A 14,944-nucleotide genomic window follows, 5' to 3' on the forward strand; every position below is an offset into this window, starting at 1 on the left:
TTGAGTCATTCCTAGAAACATTGCTTTAAGAAAGAAAACGGTGTCCTGACAAATTTTGCTTCCCTCAAAAAGAACAACTCAGTTGTGAGTCAGCTGCAGTGATGTTCGACAAAGTTATTCGTGGAACATTTGTTTGAAGCGAAGGCCAGGAGGAGGAGGAGTAGGAGGAGGAACGTGGGAATCAAAAACCTTGTTTTGCTGTTTTCCTGCATGTTGTTGCCAATAAGAAAAGTCTTCCAAGTAATGAAACAACATACATCAAGGCTGAACAGGGTTAAGCTTTTTATTTGTGCTCCAATCAAGTCTGTCTAAAGGTTGGCAAGTTTTCTACAGTCTGTGTGTTTATTTTTGTGATCTTCACTGTAATGTGCAGTAGAGTGATCTGGTTTTAGACATACTTCAGATTTTTTTAAAACGGTTTTTAAAAACCTCACCTGCTCTGAGATAAGAAGCAGAAATCTGAACGGTGATTTGTTTACAGTATCGGGAGCGGCTTGATGAATCTTATGTCCGTTTACTTTCCTTATAGTTTAACATCTTCTTCTCGGGGCCTTTCTGTATAAGTGTTGTGGACTGCCAACTGTTTGGACACGGGTCAACTGGGAGCCCAAGTCACATGAATTATGCATGGTGTCTGCTCTCCGGCATACAGCCCTGTCTGAGCTGCCTCTCTTCATGCTGGCCGAGTTGCAGCGATCATAAGGAGCAGTGCTGAGGGGAAGAGAGTTGGAGAAATACATGGGATGATAATAAACACACATGTGTGCAACATGCATGACTTGCTCAAAGAGTGAAAACTGGTTCACAATTGTCAAACTGCATCTAAATTTTTTAATTATGATTGATTTTTACAATTTGATAAATTGGTTTCCAACGTCACCCGAAAACAAGATTGTTTCATAAAAATCTTGACTGGTTTCAAATAATGTGTTGTCATTTCATCTGTATTTAAACAGCATTTTAAAAGAACAAAAATCTGCATGGTAATGGGAGTTGGATGCCTCATTGTGTGTGGATGAAGCTGCTTTGCATTCTGGTTGTTCTTCATATAACTGAGTATGATGGTCTTCCAGATGGCTAGAGGTTAAACAGTACACGATAGGGGTGAGAGGGATTTCTAGCAATAATGAGGGCTTTTTCCTTGCAGCTCTCATTGAAGATGGCAATGAGATCCTGACTTACTCAGCCATTTTCATATAGCAGAGTCTTAACATCAATCCTGACGCAGTTGCTTTTTTTTAAGTTATCTGCTTGTCATAATGAAGCTCATGACAACAATTTTACATTTATTTCTAATGGCATATATTGTTTTCACCTAGAAAAGTTGTTCTTGTGTAAATTAAAAATTATTTTGACATGCAAATCAAACAAAAGGGTTCCATCTTTATCATAGATCAGGATAATCATAGCAAGCTGAAAATGTTTTTAGAGCAGAAGCCTTGTTTACAAGAACACAACTTTTTTAAGCTTAAAAAGCTTAACCCTGTTCAGATTACTTTTCATTAACTAAACAGTGTGGTTAAAGTTCACAAGCTTATTTGGACATTTTTCATTGGTTAGCCATCCATAAAACAACAGACAAATGGAAAGAGTGAGCAGTAGAGCTGCTTTATGCAAAAACATATAAAGTATGAAAAATAGATATACAAGGATTTGATCCTACAGTGCTGAAATGTCACTTCAAGGAACATGCAGCAAATGCATGACTTACCTGGTATAGATCAGCTGATCGGTGTCTCGACAGCAACAATTAACAATGAGATTGTACATTTTCACACTTAAATCTTCTCATATTCTCATTTCCAGGCAAGAATATTTTAAGAAAGCCATTTAGGTCTTTTTCCCAAACACAAGTAGTCACACAAAAATACTAGTTACTTTGGATAACTCATACTTAAATGCCAGCCTTTTCATCTGATCTTAATGGTGCATTTTTCCCAAAAATGAGTTGGTGGTGGAGTGGAAATGCCACATCCTTAGTACACCAAACTTGTGGCTTTTTAAAATGCATTGTTGCAGAACAGCCCTGCAAAACAAAATGCTAAGTTTTTGATGAAAATGTCCATTATTTTATTGGGCAGCCGAGTGCAAAACGGCAGCCAATTTGCTTGTCTAGAAGGCAAAAAAAGGAAAACTGTTTTTGTTTTTTAGTAATGTGAATGAAGTGACCCTTGAAGACAGGTGGCGTGGAGGCACGGACCAGGCAGAAATGATGTCACGATAATCGGGAGAAAACTCAAATCGAGCGAGATGCCGGTGCCCCGCAGAGCGACAAAAAGCACGAACGAGGGAAAAACATAGAAGGGAAGGGACATAGGTAGTGAGGAGTATGTGAAAATACCACAGTGAGTGCTGGACAGATTGGCCATCTGGACCTCTGAGCTGACAGCTTGACATGTTCCAAGAGCAGCAAACATGGAGCAAATTAGCTAAGTCGCGGCCCCCCTCCTGCGACATGCAACACATTGCACAGGAAGCATAATTAGAGGGCTGGTGGGACCCGCAGTGAGCGTCACCGTGAACAGAACGGTCGAACAGAGATCAATGATCTGCTCTCTAAATTAATGAGGCTAATGTTGATGTGACAGCCTCTTCAGAGGGAGATCTACGGGGAGAACGCGGCACGTTTCCACTGTAAATGGAGACATGGAAAAGTACACAGAACGCAAGAAAAGGATCAATGAATATTTTAATTCGACCAATTAATATTGCTCACCAGTAAAGTCATCATTTTAATTATAAAACGTACTGTTGAAAGTGAACAAAGGATACTGCTGCTTACTAAGTATCAAGAAATTCCAGGGGTAAAGCAGAAACTTACATTAGAAAATTATTTTCCTTTTGTAGAAATGTTACATTTAAAGGTTGAAATGAACAATCCACTACTCAGTGAGTCTCAAATACAACAATAATAATAAAAACAAAACAAAACACAAGCCCACCCAGAACCGTGCACATCAACACATGTAGTGTTTTGGGGGGAGGGGCAAACTGGGTGATTATTCTAAAGAAAGTGAGGCATGTATTAAAGAAAGGTTGTACAATGTAAAGCAGTACTGACAGTTAACTTTCAGACAAGAGCTTCCTGCTGCTGCAGGATCATTTATTCACAAAGACATACATGTTGCACATATTTTAAAAAAAAAAAAAAGCCACTTCAGTTGCAGAGCACTGCTGGACATGAAAGGAGTTGAGGCTTCTTTGCGTATTTTGTAGATTTGTCCTAAAAAATAAAAATAATAAAAAAAAGACAAATCTCGGATCAGTTCTGACATACGTAAAGGTGAGCCAAAAGCAAACAAAGATCCAATTGGCTCTTTGGTATTTGGTGTGCAAACATAAATTCATAAAGTACAACAACATTATCAACAACATTAGAATTGCAGGAAATTACATTTTCATCACTGATTAGAGCTTCTCCCCCCCCCCCCCCTAAACTCTTGCCTCGTATTGTCCTCAAATTATACTGGATTATTGAAGTGTATTTGCATTTAAAAAGAATTTAGGAAACACCCCATTAAAAAAAAAAGAAAACAAACTGCATTTTCACAAGCTTCAAACAATATTTCCAGCTGCTGCGAACTTGATTTTCACCAGACAAAGTGGATTCCTCTTTACTGACAGGTGCTCAGGAGTCTTTGTGTAGCTTTTCTGCTCCAGTGAGGCACCATCATAGCATAATGATTCATTTTTCTTAAAAAAGGTACTGAAAAATTATAGATTGATGCTTTATATGAATTCAAAATATAGAATCCCACTTTAAATTACACACTGCAGTGCCATCTTTGATGTTTTGACTGGTGATTCACTGCCTTCACATTTATTGTACACGGCCAAGTTGTCCTCATGGAGATAATTATGGTATTTTTGCAAAAAGATTCCAGTTTATTATAACCATTCCTTCTGGGAATTGTCTTGTAAGGCTCTGCTGTTCTCCTTTCGTTGGGAAAGCAGGTCCACAAACCTCAGTGTTTGTTTTGTGAGCGTCATGGAACGTGCCAAAGCTGAGGACCAAAAACCAACAAAAAAGATATAAAATCTGAAGGGGGGAGGGGAAAAATAGCATCATCTCCTTTTTCTTCTGGTCCATTGTTGTTTAAATATCTCCTTAAATTGGAATGACAAGATCCTGGTTAGTTCCTCTGCATACGTCTCTGTGATTTGTTGCACAGTCCAGAAGAAGTTCTTTCTGAGATTTAATGGATTGTAGGCACATCACCTAACCAGGCACCAGGTAGGGGGCGTGGGCACGTGTACTCATTCTGCAGGAAGAGAAAGGGGGGAGGGGGGAGACAAAAGTTAACTCAATTTAACAGCTGCTCTCTGCTAGTTAGGCAGTTGGTGGTAATAATGTCAAATTAATTGCAGTGCTCAGTGATTCATTAATGCTTTAACAGGACTGTGACAGTGCCGGCAAAGGAAATAAAGAAAAGCAATTAAACTGATAAAATCCCAAGTGGTTAGACATGTTAAAAGGCTGTGATGGTTACTTCCCAAAGGTCTCGCTTGTTATGAATTTTGAAAACAATAATTAAATGATAATTTAAGAAGATAATTTTTGCACACCTGAAAATGTCATGTTTTTTTGTTTGCCGTAGATCAAGTTTCACGTACTTCCAAATTTACCTCCAAAGTTTTATATTAATCAGATCATGCCTGACCTGTTATGGGGTACCTCAAGGCTCTGATTTGGGGTCAGTTCTGTTTATACTTTATATTCTCTCTCAGTGTCATTTATTTTACAAGTTTAGTAGTATTTCTACCACATTATTGCAGATGACATTTAACAGTACTTTTTCATAAATTTACTTGACTGCTTGTAGGACATTTAAAACTAGCATGGGGAAATTATAACTTTAAGCTACCTTCAGTTATAATCTGAAATGAAAAGATAGTGTGGGTAAATAATTGCACCTCACAGCATTGTTACAAATCAGTCAACAGATTGGTCTTTTTGACTCTATTTCAGTCAGATGTGAGGAACTTAATCAGGTCATCTCTTGACATTTAAACAAAAAAATAAGAAATTTATCCATGCTTTAAATTTTTTATTTCTTTTAGAATATTGCATTGTCACTTTACTTGTACTTTTACTTGCCTTTAAAGGTCTTCAGCTGTTACAAAATGCTGCAAGGGAAGAGCTCACATGACTCCTGTTTGAACATTTTTACTGGTTACCTGTTGCTTTTAGAAATCACTTTAATATGTTGGTGTTCACCTTCAGGGCTTTGTATAGTCAAGCTCCTCAGAAAATCTCTGACTTGTTATAACCTTTCACTTCAGCTCGGGTCCTCAGGTTCTCTAACCGGAAATGATTGAAGCTCCTGTGGAATGAACTTGCCTTATAAATTGTTGCTGCTTGGGTTTTATGTTGTCAATACAACAAACGCACATAAACAAAACAGTAAGGCAGAATTTTGGCTTTTTTCTGGGATCTGGATCATTTGACAGCTGACGCTTATGGATCTGTGTGTGTGTGTGTGTGTGTGTGTGTTTATGTAGTAGTGATACCACTGGATGGACTTTTTTCAGTTATTGGATGAACATCTACCATTTAACTTTTAGAGTCAACCACATTCAATTTGGCTGCCATAGCTAAGCCACCTTAATAAACACAAAAATGGCAATTACTGAGGCAATTTTACAGATTTTGAGCTAAAACTTGGCGTAGTAGTAGCTGGAAGTCATCCCCAAATTACACTTTGAGCACTAGCTGATTGCAGAATCTGTTTTCAGAACGTTGTCACTGACTAATGAAGTCAACTGTGTCTATCAGCAAAATACCTCAAAGGTGATATGCATTTCTTCATGTAATGCTAGACTTTATCTGAACATCACTGTTTTTGTTTAATTGTAAAGCGCACCCAGATTTTATTTATTTGCAAATGACAGCTCTAGTAAAAGTCAGTTTCAGTATATTGAAGTCAGTATGGCGTGCAACTGAAGAAAATGTTTTATAATGTATTAAGTTGATGATATAAAATAGTTTAAATTTATAAATATTTAAAGGGAAAACAGGCAGTAAGTGATTTGACAGTAAAATATTTAAAGTAAATGTAATTCTCTGTATTCATGCAGCTTAATACCATTATAATAAACAACATTGCTATCAAAAACATGATTTGACCAGAGTAATCACTCTGAGAGGTGTAGAATAAATTTCACAAGATAATTTAGATCACAGAACATATTCGCCAACAGTGGTGGGTGAATAAACCGGCACCTCTAAATGTCAGGGTTTTCCCACAGAATAATTGTTAAAATGTTGCAAATTAGCGAGCGATTTTGACATTTTGTTCTAGAGGTGCAATCAGCCTTCTCTTTCAAGTATACTTCTGAGTAAACCTCTCTAACGTTCTCTTAACTTTCATGACTTTTTATTTTTTTGGCATGGATACAGGTCAGACAGAACTGTTTTACCCAAAATAAGTACAGAGTTTTGTTGTGATAAGCAATTTCTAAACCTTTTCAAAACAATCCTGGCTCAGCTTTTCTTTTTTTTTTTCCTTCTTTTGTTGCTCGAGCTGAGATTGTTGTCAGTTTGAAGCACGTCTCTGCAACACAGAGCTCAGTCAACTGCGCCCTGAGAAGAACTTTTGATTTAAGTGTTATCAACTGGGCTGACAAGTCTTCAATCAACTCTTTATCTTCCTCTCAGGTGGATGCGTGTGAGGGGAAGACTGCTGCACAAATTGTCATACCTTAGACAATTGCAACCGAGCACAAAACTGTAACAAATCAAAAGCCGAATCTCAGGCTGTGCTGTGAACGCGAGCACACGAGAACAGAGGCACTAAAGTAAAAGTACACAGCACACTTTGAAGGTAGACATGCAAGATTTAAAAGAAATCAAGTGGGAAAGAGGTGTCTACCCACTGTTTTTATTGTAAAATACTTAAACATAATTTACAGCACTGTAACTGTAATGGGGCATGCACTGATACTAACAGACCTTTTTGTCTTCTATAATGGATATACTGTAATTATACTTTATATAATAGCTTTAAAACATTCCAGGCTCCAGAACGTAGTAAAACACTAAGATAATGGTGGGCCTTCCTGGAGTTATTGCTGGATGGATATTTTTGTAATAATGCATAGTAGTTTCAGAAAAGCTTAAATTCTTGGAAAATAGGCATGGACCTTTAGATCTATTTTCAAAATATTCTATAATCTTTAAAAGAACAAGATGCCGATGAGGACAAAGCAATGGTATAACTGGTATGTGCAGGTCACAATGTCACTTGGTTGCCAACACTCAGAATCAATCAGATTTTTTTTTTTTTTTTTACAATATTGAACCAAGTTTTAGATGCCCACTAGTCTCCAACAACTGCAGCCCAGTGAAATCCACCACCTTTACAAAAAAAAGGTTGTATTTTTAGCATAGATGGACAAGTACTTCCACTGGAGCAAAAGAGGCTACTACTTTCCCACTACTTATGTACTTTTGGCTTAATTCTGTGGAAACAAAATGATACTGTGTAATACGGCATTCACTGCTGTTCATTTTAAGACTTTGTTACGGCTTAACCACTTCAAAAGATCTGAACTGTCTTTAAGTCCTGATGTGTGAAATAATTTGAAGAGGAACACATTCACTTTTTTGCTGCCTTCATTTTAGTAATTGACTGTCAAAGATTTTTATAAAACTTGTGATGCTACACTATAACAAATTACCTTTATCATCAGAGCACAGCAAAGCACCGGCCATAAAAGCTGCCAAAATTAAAATCTAGAAAGCATCTGAAAGGTGACAAAATGCAGACTGAAAATAAAGATTAGTTTAGAACTTTGGAAAGAGAAAAAAAAACTGTTTGTTTATCTAAGAAACTGTTGCCTACTGTGCCAATTTTACTTTTTGTATTTATTTTCTGTAACAAACTTCTACTAGTTGTTGAAGGAAGGATGAAAACAGGATCTGGCATTTTTCCTGATGGGTTTTAAACTAGACAACTTTCCCTAAAACTGATATGACTTGGCTGATACACGCCCCTCTTCAGTCCCCCGACACATTGTCACAAATGATGAAATAACTAGTCGTGTGAAAATACAAGCTAGTAGCCAGGTTTAAAGCTAAATGTAGCAGAATGGTTGCTAAAAGTAGCAAAACGGTGGACCGGATTGGAAGCTGAGCCCCTTACCAAAGGGCATCTCAGGCTGAGCTGTTTGGAGACAAAGTTGGAGAGGTTGAGGTGGTTTTAACATGTGCAGAGGAGGGATCGTGGATATGTGAGACAGGATGCTGAAGAATATGAAGCTGCCAGAGGTAGGAACGAGCAAAACCACAGAAGATTCGTGTAGTGATGGGGGATATGCAGAGGGTTGGTGTGACAGAGATGGGGTCAGATGGAAGCAGATGGTCTGCTGTGAAGACTCCTTAAGGGAGCAGCTAAAAGAAGAATTTAGGGATATATTTGACACATATCAATGCATTTTACATTTTTTTTAGAAAGTTTAATATTTTATTTTGAATTCCTAATGCCATTTTACTGTAAAGAATAGAAGATGAAGCCTTTTTTCTCCCTCCTAAATGTAACAGTGCATGCCTAAAACCAATCGGAGTAAAACGTGAACCAGTGAGATGGTGAAAAAAAAGTGAAGTTTAAAACAAACTGAATCATTTGATCTACTAACTGCATGTACCAACTTTTCAATCTCCAGCACTTAAAGTCCAGAGTTGGGACAAGAAATTGCTTTTATCACATTTGAGAAAACAATCAATCCAAAGAGTGCAAAGTGAAGATTAACACTTGGCCAATTAGCTCCGAGGGTGGAAGTAACATGGAGCTAGTTCCAAAGTTAAGAGTTAGGTACTGAAGTCACGAAGGACAGATACGCATCAGTTGTTGACTTAATTTGTTAAACTCATACTGGCTTAGAGAAATATCCTACAGCATTTACTCGTTAAAAGTGAGACCATCTCAAATTCCAAAGAAGAACCAAATAAATCGACTTTTCTTTTTAATATCTTCGAGTAAATTTGTATTTATACCAACCTAATTAGTCCAGGCATTATGATCGTAGTACAATGAGAAAGTGATAAAATGTTTTATCTATTAAATTCATTGATTTATAACAATATTACAAACCTACACAACAGAAATGGACAAAAATACAAATGCTGGCCTCCTTCTGAGGGAGAAATAACCCCTTTTACACTTCTGCTGCTTTTAAAAATCCAGCTTGCAAATTTTTCCTTTTCCACTCTAACACCTTTTATGTGTTTTAATTACGGTTCTAATTAGTATAGAAGCAAAGTGGTATAATTAGTCTGCTCTGAGTCAGGACAGCTGGAACGAACATAGACATATTGTATGTGTACCACTGTCAAAGAGATCATAAGCAGCTTGTTCCACTCGGTGCTCCAATCACCCCATTCTACTTCTCCGCCTGGTTTGTGTGAAGCTGTTCCCTTTTCTCCCCCACAGAGACCATGAAAAGACGCACAGACAACACCATCTAGAGCGATCGTGTCGGTTCTGAGTAAAATGTGTTTAATTAAACAAGAGGAGAATTCAGTTTGACCTGAAATCGTGAACATAAGGTCCGGGGGTTGTGATTAAATGATTAACCCGTGAAAGTACGTGTCTGGTGGCAGGTTTATGTTCATTTGTTTTTAAATAAATGAGCTTTAATCTTCACAAACAAACTTCAAGCACCTCAGCGAGGGTAATTTGTGTTTATAGATGAGAGAAAATGAAGAACTCTTTCTTCAGGAGCTCTTGATCTCTACCAGGCAGGTTGAATTTCTCTTAAGCTCTCAAACACAATCGCATACTCAGTTTTTTTTAACACAATAGACCAGACACTCTTTGAATCTGCTTCAAAACTACCTGAATCTGAAGGAGCATGCCTCTCAGTGAATTTAAACAAAGTTTTAGTAATCTAAATATGCAAACATCTGGATGCATTTTTTTTTATTTACCAACCAGCGACATAAGGTTTAGAATGACTTTGTGCATACAGTCTAAAACTTTTCCTTTTTTAGTTTGTTATATTTTTAAAGTTGTAATATTGTTGGTTTCATCTGTAGTATAATGTTTTTATTTCGCACATATATGTGTGTAATTATTGCTGATTTGAGGTTTTTCCTGTCATGGCCAGGAAACTCTCCTCATCGTCATAAGGAGTCAGCTGAGGTGGCTCATGTATTATTCAGGGATAATTTACCGTATTCTCTTTGGCCTGGGAACACCTTGGGAGGAGCTGGAAGGGGATGTTTGGGTTTGCCTCCTGCACTTATTATTAACACAACTACAGATAAATGGAAGAAAATGGAAAATGACTCCCTTTTTTGCTGATTAAACATTGTAAGCTAAAATATTTAAATCTTTGATGTTGTAACTCCGACTCTTTTTGCTTTAAACAAACAGTGACCTTTTAAACTTCCAATGTGAAAGTGAAACAAGTCAGCAGATTGGTCCGACAATTTGTTGGTGATGAGTCTTTGTAAAAGTGATGACAAGCACTGAAGGAGTTTCTCTTTGCCGGTCGGAGGAGATGTCGCCTTAAATTAGAGATGACTTGTCAGAGCGATCATCACAGGCTCTGAGTGAGGCATCTGCTATGCTGCTTTAAATGAAGTGTAAACTTCATATCCTCGATGTGGCACTGTGCTCGTTGGAAGGTAATTGTGGACTCGCTGAACCCACGGACAACCAACAAAGATATTTGGAAAAATACATAACAGGAATGAAAAGCGACATTTTAAATTCAAAGAAGAAACAGGAAAAGGTATTGCTGATCAACCACGAAAATCTAAAACAAAATAATGAATACCTTGCTGTTGGAATCACAGTGAATGAAATTTAAAAAAAAAAATCTTCAAAACACACCACTTGAGTTAAATTAAATAACCTGCTTTTTTTTAAAATGTTTTTCCTAATTAACACTTAATTACCACAAGAAAAAAAATTGGCCTGTACAGGTGAAACCCTCCTTTGACATCTTGACCTCTTGTGCTTTTTTTTTCTTAGGTTTTTTTTTGATTGGACTTTTTTTATTGTTGCAGTTTATTTTATTTTTTGACTTAACCAATTACTAGAAATTAGTTTGTTTGTTTTCTAATTAAAGTTAAAGTTCAATTCTAGTTGAGACCATTTCCTAAATGATAAATGATAAAGTGATATGTGATCTCAATGGGATTTGCCTGGTTAAATAAAGGTTAAAAAAATAAAATTTATGTCAAGGTCACAGCAACAAAGTTTGAGTACAGATTATACCATATTAACGATGAAATATTTGTATCATGGGGGATTTATTTTGTGGTAATTGGCTTTTTTAAGCAGCACTAGAGGCTTTACATGGTTACCTCTCCAAATATTTGAAAACATGAAATATATAAAGAAAAGCACCAAATGCTCTCCTCGATTTGTGCATTTCCATTTCTTTTATAACGCATAAATAATATGTACCCAGATTAATATTTGTGCTGAGAGCATGAATATATGAATATATAATCTTGACAGCTTGTGCACTATTTCACCTCAAGCCATACTTTATGACTGGGATTTAAAATGCTAACTTTGCAATGGCAACGAAGTTTGCAGGATATCGATGGAGGAAAAAAATAAACTGTATCAATGAAATCTCACTAATGAATCATTAGTGCCATGATATGAAACTGCTGCATGATCAGCAAAATGAAAGCTGGACTATTGTTAATAACCCTTGAATCTAGTTTGTATTGGATTTAAGTTTATTTTTATTGCATAAAAATATGAAAGTGTAATATTGTTGGATAATGATTTTATATTAGGGTGGAAAGGAGTAAAAAATGACTGTCCTTAGGGGAGTTGCCCTTTACTACCTCTCTGTCTTTAGCAGCACAAAATGTATTTCAGAAGTAGAAAGGATTTACTAAACCGCAGCTAAGTGGGCCAGTGAGAGTAAGCTGCTCTCTCGTCATTTGAAGCTGAAAAGAGAGAAATTTTCTGTGTGTACGCATTAAGTGAGACATGAACACTGTGGTCTAAAGGTAACGCTTCGAGCTGTCCCAGAGGAAATCTGGTCCAGTGAGTTGTGGCTGGGAGCAAACTGAGCACAGCCCTGATGAAATGTTTCGGTGTGTGAGCATATTTACTGGCGTGCATGCTCATGGGCGTTCATCTACGCTTGAGCATTATGACTTACGATGGCTGTGATTTATAGTGGTGACGGATGACACTATTTGGAGCGGCAGATATTTCCTATAAGCCCCTATCGGTATATATCATCTTGCATGCAATAAATTCTCCTTAATGTCCTCAACAACATATACAAGAATAAACTGAGCTGGCGATTGTTTCACATTAGCGTCCACGTTATCAAAAAACTTTTAGGCATAAAAAATATTTAGCATAATATATTATATTCCTTGTTTGGTTTCATTATTACACTATATAAAAAACAGCAAAAAAAACCATTTAAAAACACAATTTTGTCTTGAAAAGTTTCACATACTTCTAGGTTAAAATTGTACTGAATTTGGAGGTGCAGATTCTCAGCGATCCAAGACCTGATAAAATTAACTAATTAACAGAACGAAACTGGACTTTGTTTCTTCCTGACATTTTGCTTCTCATCTGAGGAGAATTCTCAATTCAAAGGTGAACACAAAGTTTCGAGCTTATATATTGCTGTTGGGCTATTCATCTTGTGATTTATCTTGTTAGGCTACCCTAACGACCCTCAGGAGGGATCGGAGTAACAGTGATTTGCATGCCAGTGAAACAACTTGCATGATGAATGGCCCAGCGATCGTTTATAAGCTTGAACCCAAGCGTCTATCCGTTTTAAACTGAGAGGGCTGCTCAGATGAGAAAAGTCTTCAAGAATCATAAAGGTTCGGTTGTTATTGACTGAACTTGTTGGGATTACACAATTTCTACATCTGATCTGCAATCGCTGTTGATGGTGATTGAATCGTATTTCACTAAAATCCAAAACTAAATGCTTTTCAGTATAGAGGAATTTGCTAAAAATTTAGTGTTAGAGGGACTAATTTACAGATATTAGAAATGTTTATTTGTGACACAAAAAGTTTAATTGATGATGATTAAGATCTTTTTGAATTTGGGTTCTGTAGAAGGGTTAATATCTTGCCTATTGTAAAAAGATCTGAGGGTTGCCACATCTCATGGAGACAAATAAAGAATGACTTTACCCGCACAGCCCTGCTTCTATAGGAGTCCCAGCCAGCATGTGGCAAGCGACACGTGTGGTGGTGAATCTTAACTTAAATCATGGTTTTGAACTATTACTATTTAAACATATAAAGTCCTATATTACCAATGGGCATTAAGGAAAGCCATTGACACATTGCACATTAGCTGTGTAAAGCAAAATTATTAAACAGTAAGTTTAATAGTTCATAACCTTCCAACAGAGTCCCACTTCTAAAGACCTGTTCTTTCTTACATAATGACTGAATTTTGTCAGGAAGGCCTCTTCATCTAACTTCTGCCATTGAAATTACGTTTATATCTGATTACACAAGTCGTATTACAACTGCTGGCCTTTGTTATCAAATTTCTGCGATCAAAGTTATCGAGTCTTTAACCACACAATTCATTCGTCTGAACTCAAATTCAGGAATTAAAACAAGTTTGAACAATACTCAAACACAATCAAACTGTCTGATAAAAGCCAAATGTAATAGAACTGTAAAACTAAAGATGGCTGCAATGCACACCAAGCATTCCTGTTCACAAATGAAAGCTGTTTGCAAAACATGTTCCTTAAACTTTTTTCCTTTTAAACATAAGACAAATTTCCCATGCAGTAACATAGCTTTGCTTTTAAAGTAGGAGTTGTCAGACATTCCTACGCTGATATCCAGAAAGCTTGTCAAACACCAGCTGACGAACATCATTAAATATCCATGAATCCACTGTTACAGCGACACACACATTATCCCCAAGTTGCTAGTGGGGAGGTGAAAAAAAAGACATAGCATTGATAAAATTCATGACTCAAGCCAAATTGGTGCAGCTGAAGTTTTAATTTTCACTCTGAGCTAACAGAAAGGTGTGCTCATAGGGATCATTAATATTTCAGACTCATTACTTCTGTGTGTTCATGTAAAGTAACTTTTAATGACGACCTAAAAGGCTCCAATGTAATGATTCTAATAAAACTAAGGCCATGTGCTTTTTATTAATGAGTTAAGAAGCTATAAAGCGAAGCACAACCACTTCTCAGGCACATTTGGTGTATCAGTAGTACTTCAAAGTACAGTGTACGCTCGTTGTTCCAAATTTCTTGGTGAACTTGCCCAGGTCTCCAGAGAATTCCAGCTGTCTTGGTTGCATCTGTCATTTCATGTGATGTCAGACAGACTTCATGATGTGAAGATACAGTCTCACTTGGTCAGACCATCTGTTGCAGGACTTCTCGTTGCTCAAGAGAATTTCTTACCATTTAGACTTTCTCGCTCTCTGACGTTGCCATACTGGAGAATATGCACGGATTTACATATGTGACTCTCAACTGACAGCTGTCGCTTTTTCCCCTCTTCTTAGGATGGATAGTTGTTTGTGCAGCCCTGCTGTGCATTGTGCTGGTACCAAATAAATGTGTCTAAGGTAGATGAATAAATAAATGAAAACAAATACTGCTTTTCCCATGCTAGTTCTGGGTCCCTGATGGGAAAATAATCAACACAAGGGTTCTGCTTTGGTCATGTAGGCCTCCCGCTGATCCCCTTATCTCTGCATCTGACATTTCTTCTGCACTTCTCAATGACTAATACTCAGATTCCACAAGTGAATATCAGTATTTTTGGTCTTAAAAACTGCATTAGATTTTAGTTTTCTTAACTTGTGCTAGCCACTTTTATTTTTCCTTTGGGAATTGAACCAATATCTTGAAATGTAATTACTTCATATGTGAAATATAATCATGAAATTAAATGGTAAACTATCAAGGGAGGAGAAAATCACCCTATATTAGAGTTCATGGG

General features: G+C 36.9%; 1 protein-coding gene and 1 long non-coding RNA gene across 4 annotated transcripts in view; one reads left to right on the plus strand and one right to left on the minus strand.

Annotated features, from left to right (window-relative positions):
• The window catches only part of LOC112450807, a 177,035-nt gene that overhangs the window by 4,524 nt on the left and 157,567 nt on the right, over positions 1-14,944 (plus strand). The gene's annotated exons all lie outside the window — the stretch shown is intronic.
• lrrtm4l1 (leucine rich repeat transmembrane neuronal 4 like 1) overlaps positions 3,434-14,944 on the minus strand; it is a 53,582-nt gene continuing 42,071 nt past the window's right edge. Inside the window, exon 3 of the mRNA XM_017425480.3 lies at positions 3,434-4,262. Coding sequence (XP_017280969.1) covers positions 4,197-4,262 — 66 coding nt within the window. The 3' untranslated portion in view covers positions 3,434-4,196. The remainder of the gene's footprint in view (positions 4,263-14,944) is intronic.

The sequence above is a fragment of the Kryptolebias marmoratus genome, linkage group LG14 (assembly GCF_001649575.2).
Source record: "Kryptolebias marmoratus isolate JLee-2015 linkage group LG14, ASM164957v2, whole genome shotgun sequence".
NCBI lineage: Eukaryota > Metazoa > Chordata > Actinopteri > Cyprinodontiformes > Rivulidae > Kryptolebias > Kryptolebias marmoratus.